At 45.7% G+C, this 25,547-nt stretch overlaps 1 protein-coding gene across 1 annotated transcript in view; it reads left to right on the forward strand.

The window, feature by feature from the left end:
- ANKFY1 (ankyrin repeat and FYVE domain containing 1) overlaps positions 1 to 25,028 on the forward strand; it is a 97,984-nt gene extending 72,956 nt beyond the window's left edge. The window contains exons 11-25 of the mRNA XM_019659839.1: positions 3,015 to 3,112; positions 4,074 to 4,302; positions 5,260 to 5,358; positions 5,609 to 5,762; positions 6,351 to 6,519; positions 7,335 to 7,453; positions 8,094 to 8,250; positions 9,741 to 9,941; positions 11,544 to 11,720; positions 15,393 to 15,540; positions 16,005 to 16,095; positions 16,382 to 16,506; positions 18,664 to 18,810; positions 20,207 to 20,297; positions 20,896 to 25,028. Of these exons, the coding sequence (XP_019515384.1) occupies positions 3,015 to 3,112; positions 4,074 to 4,302; positions 5,260 to 5,358; positions 5,609 to 5,762; positions 6,351 to 6,519; positions 7,335 to 7,453; positions 8,094 to 8,250; positions 9,741 to 9,941; positions 11,544 to 11,720; positions 15,393 to 15,540; positions 16,005 to 16,095; positions 16,382 to 16,506; positions 18,664 to 18,810; positions 20,207 to 20,297; positions 20,896 to 21,028 (2,138 nt within the window). The 3' untranslated portion in view covers positions 21,029 to 25,028. The remainder of the gene's footprint in view (positions 1 to 3,014; positions 3,113 to 4,073; positions 4,303 to 5,259; positions 5,359 to 5,608; positions 5,763 to 6,350; positions 6,520 to 7,334; positions 7,454 to 8,093; positions 8,251 to 9,740; positions 9,942 to 11,543; positions 11,721 to 15,392; positions 15,541 to 16,004; positions 16,096 to 16,381; positions 16,507 to 18,663; positions 18,811 to 20,206; positions 20,298 to 20,895) is intronic.
- Positions 25,029 to 25,547: the final 519 nt, after the last annotated feature.

A 25,547-nucleotide genomic window follows, 5' to 3' on the forward strand; every position in this document is an offset into this window, starting at 1 on the left:
TCTTTTCTCCATGCATGATTCTGTAACATCATGCCTTAGTCATTTGGAAAATATTGATTCACTGGAGTACTGCAGATCTTTCAAATGTTCATTTTATTCTAGAATCATGTTTACTAGTATCACTTCTGATTTCACCAGAAAAGTCTTTCAGTATTGAGAAGCTGTCAAGCTTACAGTTGCATATAAAAGTTTTCCAAATTCTAATTTTCACTTTCAAGATCAAATTTTATCATTTGGTACAAATTGTTTTTCTTAAAGAGGCAGGCTCACTATGTTCATTTTCAAGAAAATGTCTGCCAAATACTCAAGTTTGAATACCACAGTTCATCAGCCATTCTTTCAAGTAATAACAGTGTTTCATGCAAGAAGCTGCTAATTCAGCGTGCAGTTTAAACAGTGACACAAGTGCTTTTCCTTGGGACAACTATTGCACTTTGCTACACGGCAAATGTGGCCTTATGCATACTTCTTATTTTGTCACACAATTTTAAAAACGTGTTCAGTGTTGAGATTTAATAAAGCGATTTAATAAAGCTAGTAATTTTTACTGCTTTTCAAGGACCTCCTTAGTGAAACTGGCTTTTTTTGACTGGGTGCATGGTGGTGAAGATTACAGGGACTACTATTGCATTTTGGGGCCCCTGCCTTGATTTATGTTAAGGCTCCCCATTTTGATCCACCATTGCTTTTGCACCATCAGTGCAATTATCAGCATAGTGGGGGAAAGCAAATACATCACGTATTATTATGAAAACAGTTTGACCTCATGGGCCCTCTGAAAGACTCTCAGATACCCCCAGGAATCCATACACCACACTGAGAGCCCCTGTTTTAATGTGAATATATCTTTGACCTGACTAAATAAAACATGGAGGTGTTTTAAGAAGAGGGATTCCATATAATTCAGTATTGAGTACTAGCAATGTATAAAAGCTGGGTATGTGCCACTGACGAGGGGAATTGGCCATAAAAAGATGGATATTAAACAGCTCTTTCCCTGAAAGAAGTTAACATTTAAATAAAGATCAAATGAAACCATCCCTCTGGGTGACATAAAAGCTAAAGGCAATGGTAAAAAGCTACAGGACAGGGAGTACAGGAAGAGCTGTGTTTTATACTAAAGACCCTCTGGAAGTGAGATTGTTACTAAATTGCTTTTAATTTACAACTATATATTTGTTATTGCCATAATGTTACCGATTTCTAATTTCTTTGACATTTAGGATTGAATATATACTCTTACACATCCAGTTTTTATAAAAGCTTGACATGTACTTGAAAAGAGTGTGCATTCTTTAATTGTAGGATGCAGCGTTCTCTGTTTATGTCCATTAAATCAAGCTTGTTTGTTATGCTGTTTAAATCTTACTCATTAATTTATTAACTTTTGGACTGCTTAACCTGTCAGTTTCTGGGAGGCACATTAAAAATTTTCACTGTGATTATGAATTTGTCCATTTTTATTGCTGGTTCTGTCTGTTTTACATTATATACTTGGGAGTTTTAAATTCAAATTCAGGATTATTTTTCCTTGTTCCAGTTTTTATTATGCTCGAATTAACCTTAGACCACTGTTTTTACACATTTCAATGATGTTTTAACAGTTGCAGTTTTTTTGTTCTATAGGGAGGTACAGCAGGTAAGCCCCTGCTTTTCAAGGTTGCCTTGTGCCACTTCACTTTTACAAAAGACCTACATTAGTACCTGTTTTGCTATTGGAAGAAATCCAAAGAGGATTTTCACTTTTACGAAAAAAGGCAAAAAGCAAAATTAGTGTTTAGCCTCTGTTACAGTGAGGCAGCATGTACCCTGGCAGCAAGTGGGGCACTGCTTTTACTCTGTTAATGTTTTATTTAGGCTTTGTGTGTTATGAGGTATGATTTGGTAGGTTATTTGGCAGAGGAGGGGGTTAAGTCTGGGAATGCTTAAAATGTTTTCCATATAAATTAGTGGTAATTGCTTTTTCACTGTAGGCCCTTTGGGCTTACAAAGGTTTCATAGGAAATCCCTGCTTTCGGAAAGCGGGAAAACCTGTGTATGATGTATGTTCTGTGTACACCACAATGGTGACAGAAGTGAAAATGGGACTTTTATTGGGAGTCTCTAAATTGAAATGGCTCTCAACTAGGGGTGGAATCACTTTCTTTGAGAGAAAAGGAAAAAATGGTATGAAAACAAAGCAGTGCTTTGTCCTGTTTCTTTATCTTGTTTTTCACCCTGGTATTTAATTTAATTTGAGTTTTCAAATAACATAGACATAGAACATGAGATTTTGTGTTTATCCATAAAGGAAATGTATTTTAATAGAAAGAGAAACACTGCTCTGGGCTAAACCATTTCAAAGGAGGAAAAGAAGAAAAAAATTTTGTTTTATTTAGAAAAGAATGATAATGCTGAACAAAACATTTCTAAGCCAAGAGCCAGCATATTTAAGGCCCTGGGAATAAAACTGAAGTATTTAAGGAGCATTTTCTGGTAGAACTTAAGCTCAAAATGTCTTCAAAATGGTCACCTAGCGAAGTTTCTCAGACATGGATGACACCCTCCCAGCCCCCAACCCCAGGGACATTTGGCATCACCTGTAGACATTTTCGATCGTCACAACAAGGTCGGGGATGCTACTGGCATCTAGTGGGCAGAAGCCAGGGAAACAGCTAAATATTGTGCAGTGTACAGGACAGACCCCTCCCAACAAAGAATTATCTGGCCCCAAAAGCCAGTATCACTACTACTGAGAAACTGTTCTAGTCGAGCCCCGGGAAGGAGATACAACTTCCCTCTGGTGCTGTGCAGTGGCTACTGCAAACCAAGGGAGGAATGAATGTCTCCTGACTTCCAGACCAAGTCTTAGCTCCACCCAGGCTCATCCTGCCTGTGTGGACTTAAGTGGTACCTCCTCCTGCCTGAGCTTCTCAGCTGTGAAAGGTGGTGGGCAAGGGCAGGGTATGGTGCAGCATGGAACTGGACCTCATTTTTATGCAAATAGCAGAATGAATATGTCCATTTTCTCCTAGGAAATTGCTTACTACAGCGGGCAGCTGAAAAAGGAAATGAGGCAGCAGCTCTTTTCCTGGCAACCAATGGCGCCCACGTCAACCACAGAAACAAGTGGGTAAGTATGACAGGGCAGCCACGGGAAGCAGTTTTGATCTATGGAAGAAATGGCAGTGTCAGATTTATAGGAAAGAATGGAATGGATTCTTTTTTCAACTTTTATCAAAGTAATACATGCACATGGTTAGAAAACCAGAGTGAAATAGAGGCTTTTATCCTCATATATTGTTTGATTGATTCATTCAGCAACCATTTCCTAAGCATTTGTGGTATATCCTAAACTACACATACATACATAGTATGTGTGTGTCTTTCTGTGAATATTCTGTCCCAGGAGAGAAACGTGAAACCAGTAATAATGGTTTCCTTAGGGGAGGATAATTGGGTGGTAGGGGCCAGGCATGAGAGGGAACTTCTCACTGCGTATTCTTGTAGCCTTTGAATATTGAATCAAGTATCTGTAATACCAATTAAAAATGTTTCTGATTTTAAAAAGTGGGGGAAAGGTGATCTTGATCAGAGTTCAGGATGAAGTCAATAGATCAGTTGAAAGAAGCGGCATAGGCCTGCTGGTGGGGGTTAAGGAGTGGTGATGGTCCCTGAAGGCGCTTGTCTCTGGGGCTGTGATTGGGAGGTGCTTCCATTTTCTACAGTGCTTATTTTAGTGACATTCGGAGGCCCTCTGTGGCTGTTTAATAATAGTCCTATATTATTTTTATAATTAGCAAAATAATTATAAATACAAAGTGCAGGGTGGTTAAGCAGGTCATTGGAAATGCAGAAGACGTGGAGCCAGGGAGTTTGGAGAGTGCTTGGGAGGACACTGAAGAAACTAAGGATGATGGTGCAGGGGAAGGGGAAGGAGAGGAGACCAGAGGGAATGGACAGAAGTCACAGAGGTCAGCTGGTGACAGGATGAGCCAAGAGCTGTGAGTTTCAGCTTAGGCTGTCATCGTCCCTTTGTGAAGGTAACCCCCAGCCTGAAAGTGCTCTGATCTGGGCCATGTGTTTCTGTTCAGGGAGAAACCCCGTTGCACACAGCCTGTCGGCATGGCCTGGCTAACCTCACTGCAGAGCTGCTGCAGCAAGGTGCCAACCCAAACCTGCAGACGGAGGAAGCTCTGCCTTTGCCAAAGGAGGCTGCGTCCCTGAGCAGCTCAGTAGGCAGTGTCTACCTGCAGACCCCACTGCACATGGCAATCGCCTATGATCACCCAGATGTGGTGTCTGTCATCCTCGAGCAAAAAGGTGGGTAGTTGGGAATCACTGCCTATCACTTTGACCTTTGAACACTGGTTTTGAGTAGTTAATTAACAGACTTAGTGTTTCTTGCATTGGTGAAGTTTCCTACCCAAAAAATCCTTTCAGGTCAAAGTAGATAAGCATATAGTCTGGCCCCCAGCTACTGTATACATTTTCAGGATGGGGCCTGCCCATTCCACCCTGGATTAAGGTGTTAGAATTTCTGACTACCTCTCTCTTACTTGGGGCTGTTTCCCAGGCCATTTCATTGTAGTCAAGCAAAGCTTTGACCTTGCTTGCAGCAGTTCCTCTGTAAGCGGACAGCCCTCTCATCTGCCTCTGAGCCTCTCTGGCAGGTGAACCGTGACAGAGGGGCCAGGGGAAGACCCCGCAGTGGGGGAAGGCCCGTTTCCCTCCAATAGTCACCTTCACGTTCTCTCTCCTGTCCTGAAATTTGCACCCCAGTTACGGCCAGCACTTTTTAGCACTGTGCTGTGGAAGAAAGTGGGGTCTTTAGGTAGAATGTGCCCTTTTCTGGGTTCTCACAAGCATTATAAGGTAGTAGGTATTATGTTTTAGGAAAATATCGCCGGAGCATTGTTTTGATCCTCTTTTCCATATTCAGGTAGTTAATGTGTGTTTCCATGGTAGAGTCTGGTTTCCTTTTGTGAAGATTCAATGTTTCAAGCTTAAAAAAAAAATTCATTTGCTTACTAACCAATGTCATCCCAATAAATTTAATAAAAATTATTATTTTTTTAATTCATTTTTCCTGTAAGCTTTGCTCCAGAATATCATATTTCTGGGCTTCCAGCCTGCACAAGAATTATCAGTTCTCTTTGTAAAGAAATGATCGTATTTTACCCAGTCAGTTTGAAGCCAAGCTCTTATTCTCTTAAATACTTTAAATGTGATCCATGGGATGGTGAAATCAAGTGTTCTTTTCCTTTTAAAAAAATTTAGCAAATGCTCTTCATGCCACCAACAACTTGCAAATTATTCCGGACTTCAGCCTCAAGGATTCCCGAGACCAGACTGTGCTGGGCCTGGCATTATGGACAGGTAAGATGGTGCCAGAGGATGCTGACATCTGCAGACAGACGTCTGTCAGAAGGGGGCTGAGAGAGGGAGGGGTGTGTGGAGGGCTGGGAGCTAATCATTTGGTTGTAAGACAGCCTTTCTGTTGGGGTTAAGTTTGTAATGCCCAGTGGAAACTGCTGGCTTTGAGGTTGAGAGGGTGTGTGTGTGGGTTGTAGGAAGAAGTTGAAGAAGTGGGGAAAGCTGAGTGCATGTTAATTGGCTTATTTCCCAGGCATGCACACGATTGCAGCCCAGCTGCTGGGCTCTGGCGCTTGCATCAACGACACCATGTCGGATGGGCAGACCCTGCTGCACATGGCCATGCAGCGGCAGGACAGCAAGAGCGCGCTGTTCCTCCTGGAGCACCAGGCGGACATCAACGTCAGGTAGGCTGGGCACACTGAGACGGCTCAGAGGCACAGCCTTGCTTGTAGGACATGTTCCTAGTTAAACAAAGGAAGGGAAACAGTGACTCTGAAAAAGTACAAGTGCAGGACTGTAACCGAATATAATCATACAAGGAACATTCCAACGAATGACCTATCAAAATGGCTTGGGGGAGGGGGGAATGCACACTTAAACTTTTGTTGTTTTTGTATTTTCAAAAGAGTTTATCTTTACCTTCAGTGTCAAGTGATCCTGAATGACTGAGTGGGTGAAAGAAGTGTTTTGTCGAAAGGGTGGTTGGAGCTGCCTTTTATTTAGATGCTGTTAAAAGCAGCTGTATACCAGTAAGATTTCAACACCTGGGATGTTGGTCAGGTTCCTTCTCCGTGACACGGGATGGCATGGCTGTATTTTTTTTTAAAGGCAGAAGGGACAGATGCTATTGACAGGTTAAATATCTCTGAAAATATTCATGAATGTGAGTGAAGCGTGTTTAAGGGATACAGCGGATTTTGGCCTCTGGGATACCCAGAAGGACAATTTGGCTCCAGCTACAAATGTTGGTCTTGGTGTGCATGTCCTAATAGGACCCAGGATGGAGAGACAGCCCTTCAGCTGGCCATCAGAAATCAGCTTCCGCTTGTAGTGGATGCCATCTGCACCCGAGGAGCGGACATGTCCGTGCCGGATGAGAAAGGGAACCCCCCACTGTGGCTGGCATTGGCAAATAACCTGGAGGACATCGCATCCACTCTGGTGAGACAAGCTCAACCCTAGCCTTTGTTTACACACGGGGATGTTTTGTGTCAGAGATGAATTTGGTGCCTATGTAGCAATCACAAGAAGCAAGCAATCTGCCAACTAACAAACTGGGTGAATGGCAAGCAGTAGAAAGTCATGTTAAAGACACTTGCAATTCAACATAGCCTCAGTCAGCATTTTTTTAGACTGTCTTTGTCAAGAAAACTACCAAAAAGCAAGAGAGCTGAGGCCCTTCCTCAGGAAGCCTCCTCCTATGGTGGGTTTATTTGATGTGGGCTGCCCTCACCCTCATCATAGTGATAAATCCCCAAATTGCAGGTTTGTCTCCCTTGTTCAGAAGACAGGCTCCCAAACTAGAGGTAACCCTGGAAGTTACTGAGCTTTCTGAAGGGCCCAAAATGTGACGTTAAGGCATTGTGCCCCTAGAGGTTTTACCCAGTCTTACAGAGATTGCTTGTTAATTACAGGTATGTGTTACTGGGGACTTAGGAGGGAGAGAGAGAGAGAGTATGCACTTGTGTGTGTTTCCTGCTCCTTCTAGAACACAGCTCTAGAGGGCATGAATTAAACATATCTGTCTTATATTTCCCAAACACATCCCACAGGACCTAGTGCAAGAACTTGCACAGAGCAGATTTTAATCAGTGTTTGTAAAACTAATGAATGATACAGATTAATAATTATCAGTTGATTATGAACTGTGTTTGCCTGAAAAATGGATCTAATGATGTGCATAGAACTCAGAGATGGTAATAGAAATTCTCATCTTCGCTAGGCAGTGTTTGTTAGTAACCTGTGTTTTTCTGCAGGTCAGACATGGCTGTGATGCCACATGCTGGGGTCCAGGACCTAGCGGGTGTCTTCAAACACTCCTGCACAGAGCCATTGATGAGAATAATGAGTCCATCGCCTGCTTTCTCATTCGCAGGTCTGAGAAGTCTAAGTATCTCTTCAAATCTTTTTATTCAGCTTATTGCAAACTGGCTACAGTTGGCTACAGTCTTGTTGTTGGCTTGACTTTCATAATTAAGGCTATCAGAGGGTCACTGTTCTGTTAAGTCAGCCAAGGGACTTAAGTCAGGAGTCTTAAGGAGGAGAGGAGCTCGTGTGCCCAGATCAAAGAGTCTAAAAGCTAAGTCAGCTTCCTGCTTTGGAAGCCATATAGGCTCCCGTAGTCAAATCCGACCAGTTTAACAGTAAAGCCAGGAGGCTGGTGTGAAAGAGACCAGATGGCCTCTGCAGGACCCCACTAAGCTGCATGAGCCGTAACAGCATGAGTGGGCAATAAGGTTACTCAGGAAACCTTTAGAACAGTGGTTCTCCCAACTTGAAATACTTGTAGATTTTCTGGGAAGCTTTAAAGAGTTCTGATACCCAGATAGCCCTCAAGACCTACAGAAGAATCTGTGAGAGTGAGACCCAGACACCAGAATTTGAGGCCAAGGACTGAGCACAGCAGCCTCTTTTTTGTTGGACTGGATGAAGCTGTACCTTGGTCTGCATGCCTTTAGGCTAGAAGAAAGCATGGGGCAAGCAAAGCCTTCCTTTCATTTCCCTCTCCTCTTCAGTGGTTGTGATGTGAATAGTCCCAGACAACCCGGTGCTAATGGAGAAGGAGAGGAAGAGGCCAGAGATGGGCAGACGCCCTTGCATTTGGCAGCTTCCTGGGGGCTGGAAGAGACGGTACAGTGTCTTCTGGAGTTTGGTGCCAATGTAAATGCACAGGTACGGAGAATTTCTCTTTTCCGGGGAGATAGGTGGTAACCCCAGAGTTAGAGAAATTTCCTCTTATAGCAAGGGACCTTGCAGGTTCTCCGGTCCTGGTCCTCTACTTTACCAGGAATGAGGCTAAGGTGAAGCGACTTTCTCTGGGTCATACAGCCTGCCTGGAAATTTTAATGATTTCGTGTTAAGACTTTCCTTCTTTGTGCCTTTGTCCTTTCTACAGTGTGAGGAATCTTTGTTGAATCAACTTTTCTTTGCCTCTTATCCCTGTTAGTTATAGATTTCCATTGAGAGTTTGTTCTCAAGCTGAGTACAGGTGATTCTCAACTTACGATGGTTCGACTTAATGATTTTTCAACCTCATGATGGTGCGAAAGCAACACGCATAATAAATTACATGAGATATTCAACGCTTTATTATAAAATAGGCTTAGTGTTAGAAGATTTTGCCCAGTTGTAGGCTAATGTAAGTGTTCTGAGCACATTTAAGGTAGGCTAGGCTAAGCTGTGATGTTCGTTAGGTTGAGAGTATTAAGTGCATTTTTTACTAAAAATATTTTCAAATTACCATGGGTTTATTGGGTTGTAGTCCCCTTGTAAGTTGAGGAGCATCTGTACAGTATTTAGGAAAATATTCCAGTGGCTCAATTGAGCATCCCTGAGTTACTTACGTTCCTTGATGCTTTTCAACGTTCTAACCTATGAAGATTTGTGCACACTGCCCTATAGTCAGATAAAGTGTGGTATAACTTAGAGATGATCTTCTAAACTAGCTGTGTTTGTGCCCCTGGGTCACTGGAGCATTGGGTATTGAGGAGTGGCTTCTCTGGCCCCTTTAAAAGCTGATTTTGTGGTGTATATACACAATAGAAGACTATTCTGCCATAAGAAAAGATGAAATAATGCTATTTGCGACAACATGGATGGATCTTGAGATTGTTACACTAAGTGAAATAAGTCAGACAGAAAAGGTCAAGAACCATATGATTTCACTGATACGTAGGATATAAAACTGAAAACAACAAAGGAACAAGACAAACAATAAAAAAACAAAAACTTATAGACACAGACAATAGTGGTTACCAGAGGGTAACGGGGGAGGGGGGTGGTAGATGAGGGTAAACAGGATCAAATATTGGGTTGTTGGAAAAGTCATGACGTATTTTTTCTGTTTTTCATTGAAAAAATATGTCATGACTTTTTCGACAACCCAATATATGGTGATGGAAGGAGAACTGACTCTGGGTGGTGATATGCAATGTGATATATAGATGATATATTACAGGATTGTACACCTGAAACCTATGAACTTTACTAACCATTGTCACCCCAATAAACTTTAATTTAAAAAAACACCAAAAACTGATTTCAAACACAGGGTGGCAATATGGATTCTCAGAACCAAATTTGATTTAAAAGTTATCCCTCTTCATAGTTTTCCTGACTTTTTATTTTTCATTTGGACATTGAAATCTGCCTTGTCCCCATAGGATGCAGAAGGAAGAACGCCTGTCCACGTGGCCATCAGCAACCAACACAGTGTCATCATTCAGTTGTTGATTTCTCACCCTGATATCCACTTGAATGTACGAGACAGACAAGGGCTGACCCCTTTTGCCTGCGCCATGACTTACAAGAACAACAAGGCAGCTGAGGCCATCCTAAAACGAGAGTCTGGGGCTGCTGAGCAAGTAAGGGGCCAACACCCAACATTCTCCACGGGGTCCTGAGCACAGCAGAACCTATTACGTGGAGAGTAAACATATGTCTCCAATTAAATAGGTTTCTTCCATATAAAGGCATTTGTTTTGAAATTATACTCGTGCTTAAAATTTGACCATTAGATTTCCTGTCAGTGCTGGATGAGACTTGATTGCTCTGCCCTGTGTGTCAGCCACCTGATGGTGCCACATGTAGAAGGAAGCTGGAGGTGGCTGGACTCAGTAATTAGGGATTCTGTCACAACAAGTACAACTGAGGTTATTCTTTGCTTTGGTGTGGTTGTTTAATTGCCCTGGTAATGAACATCTTAAAAAGATTGAAATTGAAGTTGAGGAGCTTTTGGTGTGATGTTGGGGGCAACTTTCTAAGTGTTCTAGAGTTAAGTTGTTATCGTTCAGCTTAGCAGGCCCGTTGTCCTGTTCTTTCTGGATGGTGAACTGTTGACCTGCAGCAACAGGTTGGTGGGAAATAACAGTAGCAGCTGACCTGAGGCGGAAGCTGGGGTGAGGTTAAGTCAGTCCTACAGACACCTGAATCTCCATCCAGCACTTAGAGTCCTGCCAGCATTTATGAAAAGCCATTATGAAGGTAAAATGGAAACTCAAGACCTGAACGAAATGAAACCTAACATAGTTGAAAACTGTTGCCTGGTATTCCAGACTTCTGCACATTGTTTCTTTAGCATTTGTGTAAGTGTGACTGAATCGTATAGGTATTAACCTCACCATTGCTCAGGCAGTGTAAAATGTTCACGAATGGATGTAGTCATCTCACATTTCCTCTCCGTTGGATATGAAACTGGTACTGTTGATTCACGTCCTTTGCAGATATACTGCTGTGACACCAGCATGTGCTGTGGACGTGTGTGTGTGTGTGTGTCTGTCTGTCTGTCTGTCTGTGTGTATATGTGTATGTATAGCATGTTGGTTTCTCCTTCACTTCTCACTGAGTATTCATACTGATATGATATCCTCTGTGGCTTGATTTCAGGGAGTGCTTGTCTGCTTTACATCAGTGAAGCAGTCTGCGCTATACTATTGACTGCCTCCCCCAATATATTACTATTACCCTGTAGCTTGGTAACAGAAAACTTTCTGAAAATTTCTGAAGATTTGTGTGACTGCTCAGGGTCAGGCTAGGATTGCAGCTGTGGTGTTAGAACACTGGGTGCTTGTTGTGGCCCGAACGGGACTCCCAAGGCTAGTCAGTCCCCACCGTTGCCTTCCCCCAGGCGTCCTAGTATGTTGGTGCCGTCCTTTCCCTGTCTCTTTCTTGGCTTTCCATGCCCAGCTCCTGCTGCAGGAGGATGCCAGAGCAGCTTGAACCAGTGCAGAGGCTCCCTTCCCCTGACACGTGGATGTGACCGTGCACACATGGTCATGTGCACAAATATGTAGGATGGGGCTGTTGCAGGGTGGGGACATTTAGTGTTGGCCTAGGGAGGGAGCTTCCTGGAGCTGAGGGAACGACTGCACCAGGACCTGTCAGGGTCAGCGAGGCCTGCAGGTGCTCAGGAGGCACTCTTGCACAAGGAAGCCCACTAATATTTTGGTTCCCACTTGTTGCCTTAGGTGGATAACAAGGGCCGGAATTTTCTTCACGTGGCAGTTCAGAACTCCGATATTGAAAGTGTGCTGTTCCTGATCAGTGTCCAGGCTAATGTGAATTCCAGAGTCCAGGACGCTTCCAAGCTGACCCCTTTGCACCTTGCTGTCCAGGCAGGCTCAGAGATTATCGTACGCAATTTGGTAAGTGTCGCTGAAACATCGTTGCATGTAACATGTAGACAAAGCATGTGGCAGAGTGTGTGCAGAACCTTTCATCATAGGTGTTGTGCCAGGTATGGGGAATGGCCAGCGTGAATCTGGGAAGCTAAGCTAAAACATGGGAGAAAACAGGTATGTCAGTGGGCAGCACATCCTGAGTGCCCAGCAGCTGCTTGGGCAGACAGATGCTGGAGTGAGGCCTGGAGGGAAAGCAGGATGTAGGTGGTAGAGGCAGGGTGGAAGCATCTAGGGAAGGGAGACTCGCTTCTGGTCTGCCCACTCTGTGTCAGGCACCCAACTGGTGCGTTCGAGTGAGCTCCTCTCCCCTCCCCTCCCCTCCCCTCCCCTCCCCTCCCTCGCCCTGTCATTTTTTTTCATTGAGGTATAATTGACATATAACATTAGTTTCAGCTATACAACATTTCAATTCGATATTTGTATAGACTGCAAAATGACCGCCACAGTAAGTCTAATTAACATCTGTCACCATAGTTGCAAAAACATTTATTTTTCTTAGAATGAGGACTTTTATAAGATTTACTCTCGTAGCAGCTTTCAAATATACAGTAGTATTAACTGTAATTACCATGCGATGCATTACATCCTCATGACTTATTTATTTTATTTTGTAACTGAAAATTCGTACCTCTTGATCCCCTTCACCCATTTTGTCCCCCCTCCCACCCCCGCCTTTGGCAACCACCATTCTGTTCTCTGTATCTATGAGCTTGGAGGGATTTTTGTTTGTTTTTTTAATGCCACATATAAGTGCGATCATACTCGTACTGTATTTGTCTTTCTCTGTCTGACTAATTTCACTTAACATAATGCCCTCAAAGTTCTTCCATGTTGTCACAAATGGCAAAATTTCATTCTTTTTTTTAATGCCTAAATAGTATTCCATTGTGTGTGTATGTGTGCAGTGAACATGGGGGTGCATATATATTTTTGAATTAGTGTTTTCGTTTTCTTTGGATAAATGCCCACAAGTGGAATTGCTGGATCATATGGCAGTTCTATTTTTAATTTTTTGAGGAATCTTCAAATTGGCTGCACCAATTTATATTCCCCAACAGTGCACAAGGGTTCTCTTTTCTCCACATCCTCACCAATGCTTGTTATTACTTGTCTTTTTGATAATAGCCGTTCTACCAGGTGTGAGATGGTATCTCATTATGGTTTTGATTTGAGTTTCCCTGATGATTAGTGATATTGAGCTTCTTTTCATGTACCTGATAGCTATGTCTGTCTTCTTTGTAAAAATGTGTGTTCAGATCCTGTGCCCATTTTTTAATCAGATTTTTTTTTGCTATTCAGTTGTAGGAGTTCTTTATATATTTTGGATCTTAACCCTTATCAGACATATGATTTGCAAATATTTTCTCTCATTCTGTAGATTGACTTTTCATTTTGTTGATGATTTCCTTTGCTGTGCAGAAGCTTTTTTGTAGTCCTACTTGTTTATTTTTACTTTTGTTACCTTTGCTTTTGGAGTCAGATCCAAAAAAAATCATCACCCAGACTGATGTCAAGGAACTTACCACCTCTTAATTCACAAAACCACCAGAGAGATATAGGAAATATTTTACACTTTACAAAGGAGAAAATTTAAGCTCAGAATCCCACCCCTCCACCCCCACCCTCCCCAATTAAAAGCTAGTCAGTAATGTAGCTGGGATTTTAGCCATTTCTATTTGACTCCAAAGCCTGCCTTTTCCAGTACAATATAATGCCACCTATGCAGGAGAAGGGCTGAGCAAAGATGTAGAAATTGGAAAGTGCATTGGTGTGTTTTAAGTAGAAAAGTTTCATTGAAATTTGGCTGGACAATAGATGTGGTTGGAGAGACAGGTAGAGACTAGATTGTGGAGTGTCGTATTTCAAACCAAGAACTTTATCCTTTCAGTGTGGAGAAACCATGATAAGTGTTTGAGCTGAGAGCATGGTCCAGAGCCAAGGCCAGGGCCCCATGTCACCTGGCGGGCCCCTAAAAGCTGGCATTTGCTGGTGCTTCCTATCCGCCCCGGGCGTGTGCTACAGGACTGACCACAGGGCACTTGGCCAGCATTTGGTGCCCCGCCATTTTTGGTTTTGAAAAATACTTTTTAGAAAAACGTTTATGACTCAATATGTGTTTGAGCTAAGAGAACATTTACCTTGGCGGTGGAGTGCAGGGGTGTGGGGACAGGCCCACAAGTGAGGAGGCCAAAAGGAGGCAGTGACAGTGAGGGATGACCTGGAGAGTGATTGAGGAGGTGCATCAGAAGGACGCCAGGCGTAGACTGGATGTGGGGAAACAGCTAAGGAGGCAGAGGTGAGTCTGCAAGTGGAATCAGGCCCGGTGTCCATCAGTCTGCCTGGGGAGGGTTGAGGATCGTGGCCCTTTCACCAGGGTCATGCCTCTGCCTCGCTAAGGCCTGAGCTCGCAGGTTATAAGGAGTCCCTAGAAACAGCTGATCTTCCAAACAGTGGCTATCCAGTCCTTCCTCTGTGTATTGGTACAGATTAATGGTAGAACCTGTTCACATTGAAACAATTCCTTTATCCAAACCTCTCCTCCTTCCCCCCAGTTAACCAACCTTGAGGTTAGCTATGACCTCTAGCTCAGCACTTACACCATGAAGACCCCTCTCTGCTGTGTCCTATCTGGATCTATGAGTGACTTTCCTGGGCACCCAGAGGTCTGGGGGCCGGGCCTCGGAAGGCAGGGCCAGAAGCAGAGCAGCTAACCAGTGCCTAGAATTCCCCAGAGGCAGCGTGCCTGCACCCCCAGACAAAGGAGCCAGGGGTGGCCTCAGCCCTCAGGGGAGGCAGCCTGGGCTCTGACTGCAAACTACACATTCTTTTCTGTTCACAGCAGCTGTCTTGGAAACTTTGTCAGCAAGTGGATGATGAATGAACTTTAAATACTAAATGAATAGATAAGATATTATTTAAAGGTGCTTCTTGCCTTTGATTCTGTATATTTGGTGTTCTTTTCTTTCTTTTTAAAAAATAATATAAAACTAGTGCATGTTTATTGCGAAAACCTTAAAGCATGCAAGGCTGTAAAGCAGAAAGCACCTCCCTTTCACCTCCAACGCTCCTCTGGGTTTGGTGTATACGGTTTCAAACACCTTCAGAGTTTGTGTGTGAATATGCATACATTTCTCTATATCTGTCTCTCTTTCCAGATACAGTTATATTATACTGTCTTTTAACATGCCCTTTTTTTTTTAACTTACCATATCGTAGACATCCTTCCATGTTAAATCATAAATGTTTATCATCTTATGGCTACTTACTCTTGTTTGTATATATTATAATTTTTATAACTAAATCCTCTTTGGAATCTGGTTTTACTGTTAACAAGCAGTGGGCATCCTTATATAGTGTGGTGAATATCACTTTAGCCGTGGGTAGTTTTATATACTGAAGTCTTAGAAGTAGAATTTCTATGTCCTAAGAATAGTTTTTTAAGTCAAATTGTCGATTTGCCCTTGGAGCAGGTTTTGCTGGCCTGGGCCTCAGCAGGAGTGTCTGTGAGGCCCTTATGCTCCAAGCTTTGCCAGCACGGCAGACTCTGGATGTCAGAAGACAGGCAGGCCTGGCCCCCTTAAGTGGGACCTTGATTGGTTGTGGTAGAGAGGCTGCTCATGTCATCAACTTCAACAGCTTCTCGCAGGAGCCAAAGTGAATGAATTAACCAAGCACCGCCAGACAGCTCTCCACCTCGCCGCCCAGCAGGACCTCCCCACCATCTGCTCAGTCCTGTTGGAGAATGGAGTAGACTTCGCGGCTACGGATGAGAATGGGAATAATGGTAAGTCAGTGTCATTCCCCTGCGTCTGTGCTGAGTGCCTGAAGAAGTCACCATTCTCGGAGTGGGGCTGCACTCCACCCTTGGGTCTGCTCCGCCTCAGGGAGGTTGGCTTTCAGAGGAGTAGAGCAGTGACAGGAAATGCTCTAAACTGGGCATCCAACCTGCCACTGACCAGGCCTGGGCAGCCTCCCAGTCTGAATGGTAACCCTAACAGCCTAAAGTGGCTTCTTGTGAAACCATTAAATTACACATTTGGATAACTATGGAAGCAGATAGCAAAGTCTTATGAGCTTGTATTTGTGTCTCATTCTTGGGGGGTGATGGTGAAGACTAGAAAGGATGGCTGTGAGTGGACAGTGGCTACTCGGGCTGAGTCCCTTGTAGAGGGAGGCCGGTGGGAGTGAGGAGTCAAGATTTTCTGCACGAGCTTCTGGGCTTGCACAGTAAGAGGATTTACTCTGCAGCTCTTCATCTCGCTGTCATGCACGGTCGGCTCAACAACATCCGGGTCCTCCTGACAGAGTGCACCGTGGACGCTGAAGCCTTTAATCTAAGGTGAGCGTGTGTGGTCTAGAGCAAAGGCCAGAGCCCCATGTCCCCTAGCCTCCCCCCCTCAGAGCTGGCAGTCACTGGTGCGTTAACGGAACTGGTCTCTAGGGCTTCAACCAGCCTTTGGTACCCTGGAATTTGTCTTACTGAAAAGTACTTCTTAGAGAACCTTTTATGACTTATTGTGTGTCCTTTGATTTATCCAGCATCACAGAGTTCAGAAAATTCCATGTCTTTTGTGCTTGATGGCTGTGGCAGATATATACCTAACTTTTCCCACTTGTTTTATCAGAGGCCAGTCGCCACTGCACATTTTGGGACAATATGGCAAAGAGAATGCAGCAGCTATCTTTGATCTCTTCTTAGAGTGCATGCCTGAGTATCCTCTAGATAAACCAGATGCAGAAGGAAACACAGGTATGTAATACGCTGTTTGTATGTCCTGTCTCACTTGGGCTCCTTGCTTTCTAGAACACCAGGAGCCCAAGCACATACCTCATTATTCAAGGGCATTTAGCCCAGTGCATGTCGACGGGGCTCTGAACATCTGTCACAGATCCCCTACTGTGGCATTGGGCAGTGTCTAATTTTAGGTGTAAGCACACAGTAAGTGTGTCCAGTGCTCCAAAGCCATGCCCGTGTCCAGGTAGGCCTGCTCTGCTGTTTTTATTGCCTTCATCTACCTCGGATCCAGTCAACCAGGGCCCTACCCAAGCTCCCAAATCCCAGGAGAGAAAAACAATATAACCACCTCGCAAATGGAGGAAATGTGCTGTAGTGTGTTGACATGCTTTGAAAACATGGCAAGTTTTAGGATACGGGCTGACATCTTACTGAAGGGGTTAGTAAATAGGCCTCTCAAGGTGTTGCTCTATTACCAACAATCACTGTGTTTATTTGTGTAACTTCCATAGTTTTTTTCACATACTTTTACATTCATTTTGTTGTTGAGTACTCAGAACAACCCTAGAAGGTAAGCAGTGCATAGAGTGTGTCCCCATGTTTCAAGTAAGGAAGCAAAGATGAAACCCAGATCTCTTTCTTCCCAGCCCAGGGCTCTCTGAGCACCTTGCCGCTGCTGTGTTCCCATTCATTTGCCCTCATGCCGGACAGAGCCTCCATAGCCTTTGGCAGACATGCAGTCATCACAGGGTGTCCTGATCCTGAGCACAGGACCAGATATTTTGTCGTCAGTTCTTGGCCTTGGAAGCGTTCTTAGCCTTGACACTCAAGTGTGTTCTTTTTTTTTTTTTTAATTGGGGAATTGGGGGGATGGGAACAGTGCTGGGGAATTGGGGGACGGGAACAGAAAAGTTGCTGTCGTTTTGTTCTTCAGTCTAGTTGTGGAGGACGTTGCTTCACTGGCCCAAGTTGGCACCATCATTGCGCTCTTCCCGGGCAAGGCAGATCAGTCGCCGGCTTCTGGACAGGCCGCTCACGGTGGCTGCTGGCCGCCCATGCTGGCTGCTGGCTACACACGGTAGCCCATGGCAACCCACTGCCACAGGGGCTGCAGCCTACGCCGTCGCCGGCCACTCACCGCAGCCCAGCTCCAGGTTGAGCTGTTGTTCAGCATCTTAGCTGTAGAGGGCAGTGTCACTGGCCCTCATATGTGGGATCCGAACGGGAGCCCTCTGGCGTCCCAAGCCAATTCTTAACCATGCTGCCACTCGGCCGGCCCTCAAGTGTGTTCTGTAAACCAGCGGTGATGACCCTGAGCTTCAGGGGCCCAGCCCTGGGAGTGACCTGCTGGACCCAGCACACACTCCCGTGAGCACCATGTTCCCAGAAGCAGGGAAACAGGCAGGCAGACAGGTGCTCCACATCCAGGCTTCCGAATTCCACAGGAGACCTGCCATAGTCTAGCGGGTGATTCTGAGTAAATTCTGCAACTTTTCTCTGCCTGTTTCCTCATTTGAAATAATGACCCTTATCTTATTGGATCATTTAAAGAATTAAGTGAAAGAATTTCAGTAAAGCATTTGGTAAAGGTAAGCAAAGGGGACTTGCTGTCAGCTGTGTTAGGAAGGAGGCCAGCACCGCGGTCTGACCGGGGCCTGGGTTCCCAGCGGGCCTGCACCTGCACAGGAGAGAGGCTCCGTGGGGTGGAAGGACTCGCCAGAACATGCTCCCTACACTGACTTTTTTCTGCCTCTGCGCGCACCTCACACGTCTTTGGATTTAGTTACACTGTGTGAAAAGAGCTTTGTCCTCCCAGAGTCTCATGCCAGAGGAAGGCCGCCGCGACAGTGAAGAGTTTTGCCTTCAGTGTCTGGTTCCTCCTCAGTTCTCTTATAGCCAAAGCCCTTACTGAAGGGGCAAGAGTGTGTCTGGAGCTGGGGCTACTCTGGTGTCCTGGGCTCGCTCGCGGCTGGGTCCTTGCCTGTAAGATACTTGCACATCCTCTGGGGGCGTCTCAGCCATGCCACATGGCCCCTAGGTGTCAGTGGGGACGGGCCTAACCAGTGTCCTCCCGGGCGTCTGCCCTGCCCTCAGCTTCCTCTGCCAGCCCTTCGGCAGTGCCAGGCTGGGCTATGAGTAGGAGGTAGCCCGGCCTGTGCTTTTGTTTTCCAGTGCTGCTCTTGGCGTACATGAAAGGCAACGCCAACCTGTGCCGTGCCATCGTCCGGTCCGGGGCCCGCCTCGGCGTGAATAATAACCAAGGAGTCAACATTTTCAACTACCAGGTCGCCACCAAGCAGCTTCTGTTTAGACTGTTGGGTGAGTGGCCTATTTTCCGCTCTGACAGTGCCAGCACAGTTATAGTGTGGGTTATCTAGCTGTATTGGTGACCTTGAACTCGCATGGTGACTTGATGCAAGATCTGAACCAGTGGTTTTCCAGGCAGCACGTGGGAGTTTTTCTATGAATGCCATGAAGGGCCTGTGAGCGGTGGTGGAAGGGTCACTATCAGCGTCTCTTTTCAGGTGCTCCGCTTTGGGGCCCCTGTCAATTTCCTACCTCTGATCCTACCAGAAACGTGTAAGGTCCCGGCAGGCCACCCTGACTGTGGCCCTGGCTGCTTCTCTGCCCCCTTCATCCTGCAACTCATTCACTTTCTCTCTGCTCCTTTCGTGTGCCAGCCTCTTCGTCCCCACTGAGGTGGCAGAAAGAATCCGAATGCCTCACGTGCCTGCATATCACTCTCATCACCGTCTTCACCCACCATGGGAGAGAACGGGGTTATTAGCCCTGTGGTGTGGTCAGAGAAACACACTCAGAAGTGCCTAGGACCTCTGCGATCTTCATGTAGGTGACTTGCCTGAGGTCACGGAGCTGGTTTGTAGCAGAGCCAGCGCTAAAGCACAGTGTTTCTCTGATACCTGGTCTGTGTGCCATGCACTAGGCCAGCCTTTAGTAGGAGCCCGTCCCAGGGCTGGCATGGAGGAGCTGGGTCCTGACAGACCCATGTCTGCCTCCCCCGCTGGGAGCTCAGTCTGCCTCTGTGTGGGGAGCGATGAGAACAGTGCCTGGCACGTAGTTAGCACTCGGTGAGTAAATACTGGTGGTGGTTGCTGTTACTATAGTGATAACCCCCAGCCCAAATGCCCCAAAGCTTCTGCAGACTCAAAACTGAGCTCTTCATCTGCTCTGGTTCTTGCTCTTATGTCTCTTCTGCTGGTCATCCCACCGCAGACCCAGTCACTCCATCTAGAAACCTGGAAATGACTTTGGCCTCCTTCCTGCCTCCCCCTCCCACCCCCCTTCCATTCACTCACCAAATCTTACAGATGCTGCCTTCTCCGTTTCTCTTGTCTTGGTCTCCTCCTCCCTGCTCCCCTTACCGTTTGGCCCCACCAGCCTTTCTAGCTGCTGGCCTCTGTTCTCTCCTCACCAAGCCTTACACTGCAGCCACCCTTGACTGTGTGTATTTCCCACACACACACGGTGCTGTTTCACCGCCTTGAGCCCTGTTTCCTGCCCCGCAGTCTGCCTGGCAAAGGCTGGTTCTCCGCAGTCTCCTCTGACACATTCCCTGACCCAGTTAGAATGTGCTGCTCCTTCATCCCTCAGGTCACCCTGCAGCGTGGGGCTTTATTTGCTCCTCCTCAAGCGCCAAGTCTTGCCTGGCATAGTCACTGTCTGACAGGAATCGCTTCTCCCGCCTGTGTTACAGATATGCTGTCCAAGGAGCCTCCGTGGTGTGACGGCTCCAACTGCTATGAGTGCACTGCCAAGTTCGGAGTCACAACTCGCAAACATCACTGGTAAGACCCCCTTTCCCCCCAACATCACATGCCGAAGGAGTGAGGGGACTTCTGCTGATGTTATTGCTTCTCCCTTTTGCCATGATAAGCCCTGAATTTGCCAGGGCCTTGCACTGTCCTGGGCCAAGCCTGGCCACGTGGAGGAATGAGATGACAGGACAGGGCACACCTGTAGTGATGTGGGGAGGGCAGGGGCACTCAGACCAGCGGGGTTCTGTGTCACCTTCCCCAGGCTTCTGGCTTGCTGCGAGGCTGAGCTGAGGTATTGCCCTCCGGCCAGAGCACACACTGCTCTACCAAGCACTGAGGAGCTGTTATGAAAACGAGACGGTTCTTTGGCGTTGCTGAGCCTCTCTTGATCTTTAAACAAAGAGCCTTCTCCAGAATCACTTTAACTTAACTGTTGGCTAGAGTTTTGTTTTCTTGGACTACAAGTTATATGTGCAGTGGTGTAATTGACTGGCACGGGGCAGACTGCCCACAGAGCACTGGTCACAGGCTCGCCTTGTCTGCCACGGTGCCACTGTGGCCTCCCCTCCGCTGGGAAGCAGTCTCCTCTTCAATGCCCCGCTCACACTTCCTTTCTTTGCTTCCACAGTCGTCACTGCGGGCGTCTACTTTGCCACAAATGCTCGACCAAGGAGATTCCCATTATAAAGTTTGATCTGAACAAGCCTGTGCGAGTTTGCAACATTTGCTTTGATGTTCTGACTTTGGGTGGGGTCTCCTAGTGAGCCCCCAGGAGGGTCCAGGCCACTCCCCGGTCACCTCCCAGCAGCTGCTCTGCTCACCAGCCTGACCCCACCCAGAGCAGGCACTGGCAGTCGTCTTCCTGCAGCAACAGACTGGAACAAACAGCTAAGGACCGTGGTGTGATAGAGCCCATTTCACATGAGTCTGTATGATTGTCAGTGTGTCAGACTGATCAAACTCACTAGATGTCTCACTCATTGGACCAGGCCATTTAACCTAAGTGGTAAATGTGATAGGAACTAGACCCCATTCTGCTAGCAACATACAAGAAAGAACACTTTGCACACCATTTTCTCCCCAGTAGCTTAGTGTCCATCTCAGAGCGTTCATGAAGCCTTCCTGCCGGGGCGGACCTACTGGGCAGAGCCTAACAGTCACAAGCTGGCGTCTGGCTGCTCCGTGCGTGAGAGCTGGCTGTACTCCGGGGTACAAGGCTGTGGACTTTTCTGCACAGTATTTTCATAAAGATTATAGGATCCTCTTGCCCTGAAGTCTTTTTTTTTGGAAAAGCTAAGCTGTATTTTTAGTGAGCTGCCCCTTTAAAAAAGGTGAAATCTTTCTAAACAGGGTTCAAAGATGAGAGCTGAAAAATCGTGGCCTTAACAACTGAAAGCTTTACCAGTATTCATGCTACACGGGTGTCAGGAGTGCAGCCTGGCAACCTGACACCTTCTAGCAGCCATCTCCTCTCATCCCGCTGTGTCCTGTGTGTGGAGTCCTCTGTCGCTCTGCCACTAGGGAGTGGTGAGGAAATGCACTTTTATTGTGCTGCACTTTTTATATCGCTACATTATTGGTGATTCCAATTTAAACATCCATATTCAAAACTACCCTCACTCGTCCATGCATCAGTGAGCCTAATGATCCGCTTTGACTGGACCTCAGCTCACACAAAGTCTTACAGGGAAAAACTGCTGCAGAGTGTCATTTGGAGCAAGAGAGTCACACGGGCCAAGTGGTGAGAAGGGGGGTCTCCAGCCTCAGGCTGGCAGCTCCCATCTCCGTGACATGAGTGCTTCTTGCCGAAACCTTTCCGAGTTACGCTGTAAGTGCTATTGGTCCCAGGCCCCAGGCCCAGTCCTGTGTAGCTTGCCCTGCCCCTAAGAGCCAACCGCCAAAGGCCCTGGCCAGGCGTGTGCCACCCGGTTTTGAAGGCTCTGGTGTGTATGCTGAACAAGGCCCCCGGAGCTTACTGGGCCTTGTCGCTGCTAGTACGTAATATTAACCCTGAGGTGTTAAACTGCTTTTCTTTTGAAGGTTTGGCCAGTTTTTTAAAATGCACATTTAAAGAGAAACTTTTACCACTGCTTTAAAAAAATACTCTGAGATGAACAATTATGAGTTGTACAGTTACACTCAGAGATTAACAATCTCAATCATACGTACTGATTTTTTTCAGACATCTAATAACCACTACATTTTTTTCATTAATGAAGTATGGATATATGTGTAAAAGGGACTAAATATTTTTTTGCAACAGCCTGTTTTGTTGTTTGTTTGTTTGTTTTGGATAGTGGTATGTCCTCTATGTTGCTGTAGATTTATACATTCTATTGCCTAAATATGTGTGTAAAATGAGCTGATAAACCAGAGTGCTACTTTTTTTTAATATTTCTGTGATTTATAAGATATATATGCTTTCTATGTTAATATGAGCTTGTGCACAGTGTTTAAAGGAAAAGATTAGAAGAGTTGGGGAACTAAAAATCTGTGACATATTTCATATAGAATTTTTATAGAAAAACAACTAGTCTTGGCATACACTTGACCGTGTGAGCCAGGTGGTCGGTTTCCATCTTCTGTTGCCTGAAGAGAGGACCACAAGGAAGTGAGGCCTTGTCAGCTGGCTTGATTCTTTAACTGGAAAGTAAGATAATTATGCTTCAGCTATGAATTGAGGTGGTCGGTACTTTTATACTTGTTCTTTTAACATTCATGGTGGAGAGAGGAGGACAGGAATTCAGTTGGGGATGAGGCTGATTGTCCTGCCCCTGCCCTGCCAGACCAATTTTAATAACAATCTTGCCTCTAATTGCACTTAAAATCATGTTTAAAATATGTTGAGTCACGCTTCTGATTTGTCGAGTCCAGGGATAGCTGTGGTACTGAGCAGCCATGGGTTAAGGAACATTGTGTGAGTTCTGCATTGGCTTCAGGGTGCATCCTTGTAGAGCTAGAAATAGCCCCTTTCCACAGCCTTAGGAAATCTCCCTGACCCCCGCTGATGCTTCTTACGGGGACGTACTCACCAGGTTCCTGGAGTGGGGGCTGCCCTGGTGGGTCGCCCCAGACACTGCCCCGGCTGGGACCTGACACATTCGGTCCCCTTTGTGCTCTCCAAGCTGACAGGACTTGACTACAGAACTGCCTAGCTGTTCTTGTTAAATTTTAATCTGTAGCTTAAATACTAGGAGCAAAAACTCGATTTTATTCATTTAGAAAGTTGCCAATTGTAGAACAGGAAAAATAAACTTTGCCTAATATGATTTGCTGCATCCGTCAACATTGTTAAGCTGAATTAGCTCTTTAACTGATCTTGCTCATCACCAGATATACTATACAGTGTATTCCTAACAAATTTTTTTTTTAAGAGAAAGGTACAAACCATGTGCTATATATAAATCGAATAGCTAAAACTAACTTGCTATGATCCTCTAACACAGGAATTTCCCATAAACTTAAGTGCCTACACGTAGGACTTTTTAATTTTCAGTTACCTTTTTTAATGGTGTCTCACAGAATGATGTGTTAGAACATGTGTTGCATTTGGAGTTTGTTGCCTGTGCACTGTCCCTCCCCCCACCCAACCACCAGTATAGTCGAAGCGGGATTAGATTGCCCAGTTCACCTGCCATACTCTCTCCAGGAGTGGGGTCCCTGTGACTGTTAGCCCTCTACCTCAGAGCCCTGAGTCATTTCTGACTGCCCTGTTCAGCTTCCTCAGTCTTCTCCTGAATGGGGTCCCTGCATGGAGCTCAGCGTGCGTGCAGGTTCACCACCACTCCCAGTTCACGTCCCCCACCTGCTGTACTGAACGGTGTTGTGCTAACCATGTCCATAGGCATGAAGTGGAGGGAAAGTCCGGGGAGCGGGGAGAGCCTGGACTCCACCTAGGTTTCATTCATCCGGAGAAAAAGAACACTGTTGGACTGTGTAATGCTTGCACCTGAAAGGCAAACTAACTCCCCAGGTGACAGGAGCCTGAACAAGGAAATGGAGCTCTTCACGAACAGACCCACTTGGAGCTTGCAGGGTGAGCCCGAAGGAGCGCCTGAAACAAGCTTTCTCCCAGGACCAGGATGGCCTCCCTCAGGACCTGCCCCAGAAGAATTGGGCACAGGGCTGGCAAGCCCAGCAGCTCCTAACCTGAAGCACAGAAGCCCCCCACCCCGCCGGGGAGAGGAGGGAGCAGAGGGCAAACAGCTTTCTGAAGAGGTTTGGAAACTGCATTCTCATTTTATGGAAGTCATTCAGTGAAGAGCTGATTGTTTGACAAGATATAAACTAAACACTTATTCAATTCCCAGAAGTTATCATAGATGCCTTAAAGACTTTCTTTGGAAGATCATTGCCTGTACGGTTCCTTTTGTGTGTGGCATAAATAATATATTAACCTGTTACAACAGACGACACTGGTTTTCTGTAGCGAGGAAGGCTCAGATCGGCAGTGTTCCACTTAATGACTTGTCTTTTTTTGGTAGATGTGTACAGCTGGCTGTTACCATGACATACTGTGTGATACCGAGGGGAAAGGCAGTAGTGGCTGGGTAGAAACTGCAGGCACACATTTGGGTTGCTCACCTTGGCTTTCAAGCCATGTGGGGTGGTGCTGCGTGTGGGATGATGGCATCGTATAGGAGGACCATGGCGCTTCTCAGCATTGTTTCTTTGGAGTCTGTGTAATGGAATGTATTTTTCAAATACTGATATTTGCATTTTCTGTAACAACTCCTTATAATAAAATGAAGTAAAATTGTGCATTTAAAGTGGAAACTTTAATAAGACATTTGTAGTTCTTTTAATGTGGAAGTACCAATAAGCATTAAAAACAAACAAACACATTTTTTAAACTCCTGATGTGAATAAAATAACGGCTACCCTCTAGGAAAGTTTGAATTTCTAGCACTTTTCAGAAACACATTGTTGACGGTAGTGAAACAGATATTTTCGACATCATGACCAGCTGCCTGGATTTACTGTGCCCCTGGCCCCGACTTCAGCTCATGTGTGTGATCACAGCCACAGTCTCAGCCATTGACCCCACTGATACTCTCCAGAGGACCCTGGAACTTCTCTCTGTGGCTCCATTATTGAGGAGCACCTCAAGAGGGTGTGCCCATGATGTCTCCGCTAGTCACAATCTGAAGGGAGGACTGGCACTGTTGGGTTTCAGAGAATAATAAGGAGGGTTTAGGGGCTTGCATGTTAAAATCTACTGATCCATAAAGCCCCTGTACAATCGTACAAATCTAGTAGCTCACTTGGCCCTCACTTCTT

Source organism: Hipposideros armiger, unplaced genomic scaffold (genome assembly GCF_001890085.2).
Source record: "Hipposideros armiger isolate ML-2016 unplaced genomic scaffold, ASM189008v1 scaffold_304, whole genome shotgun sequence".
Lineage (NCBI taxonomy): Eukaryota > Metazoa > Chordata > Mammalia > Chiroptera > Hipposideridae > Hipposideros > Hipposideros armiger.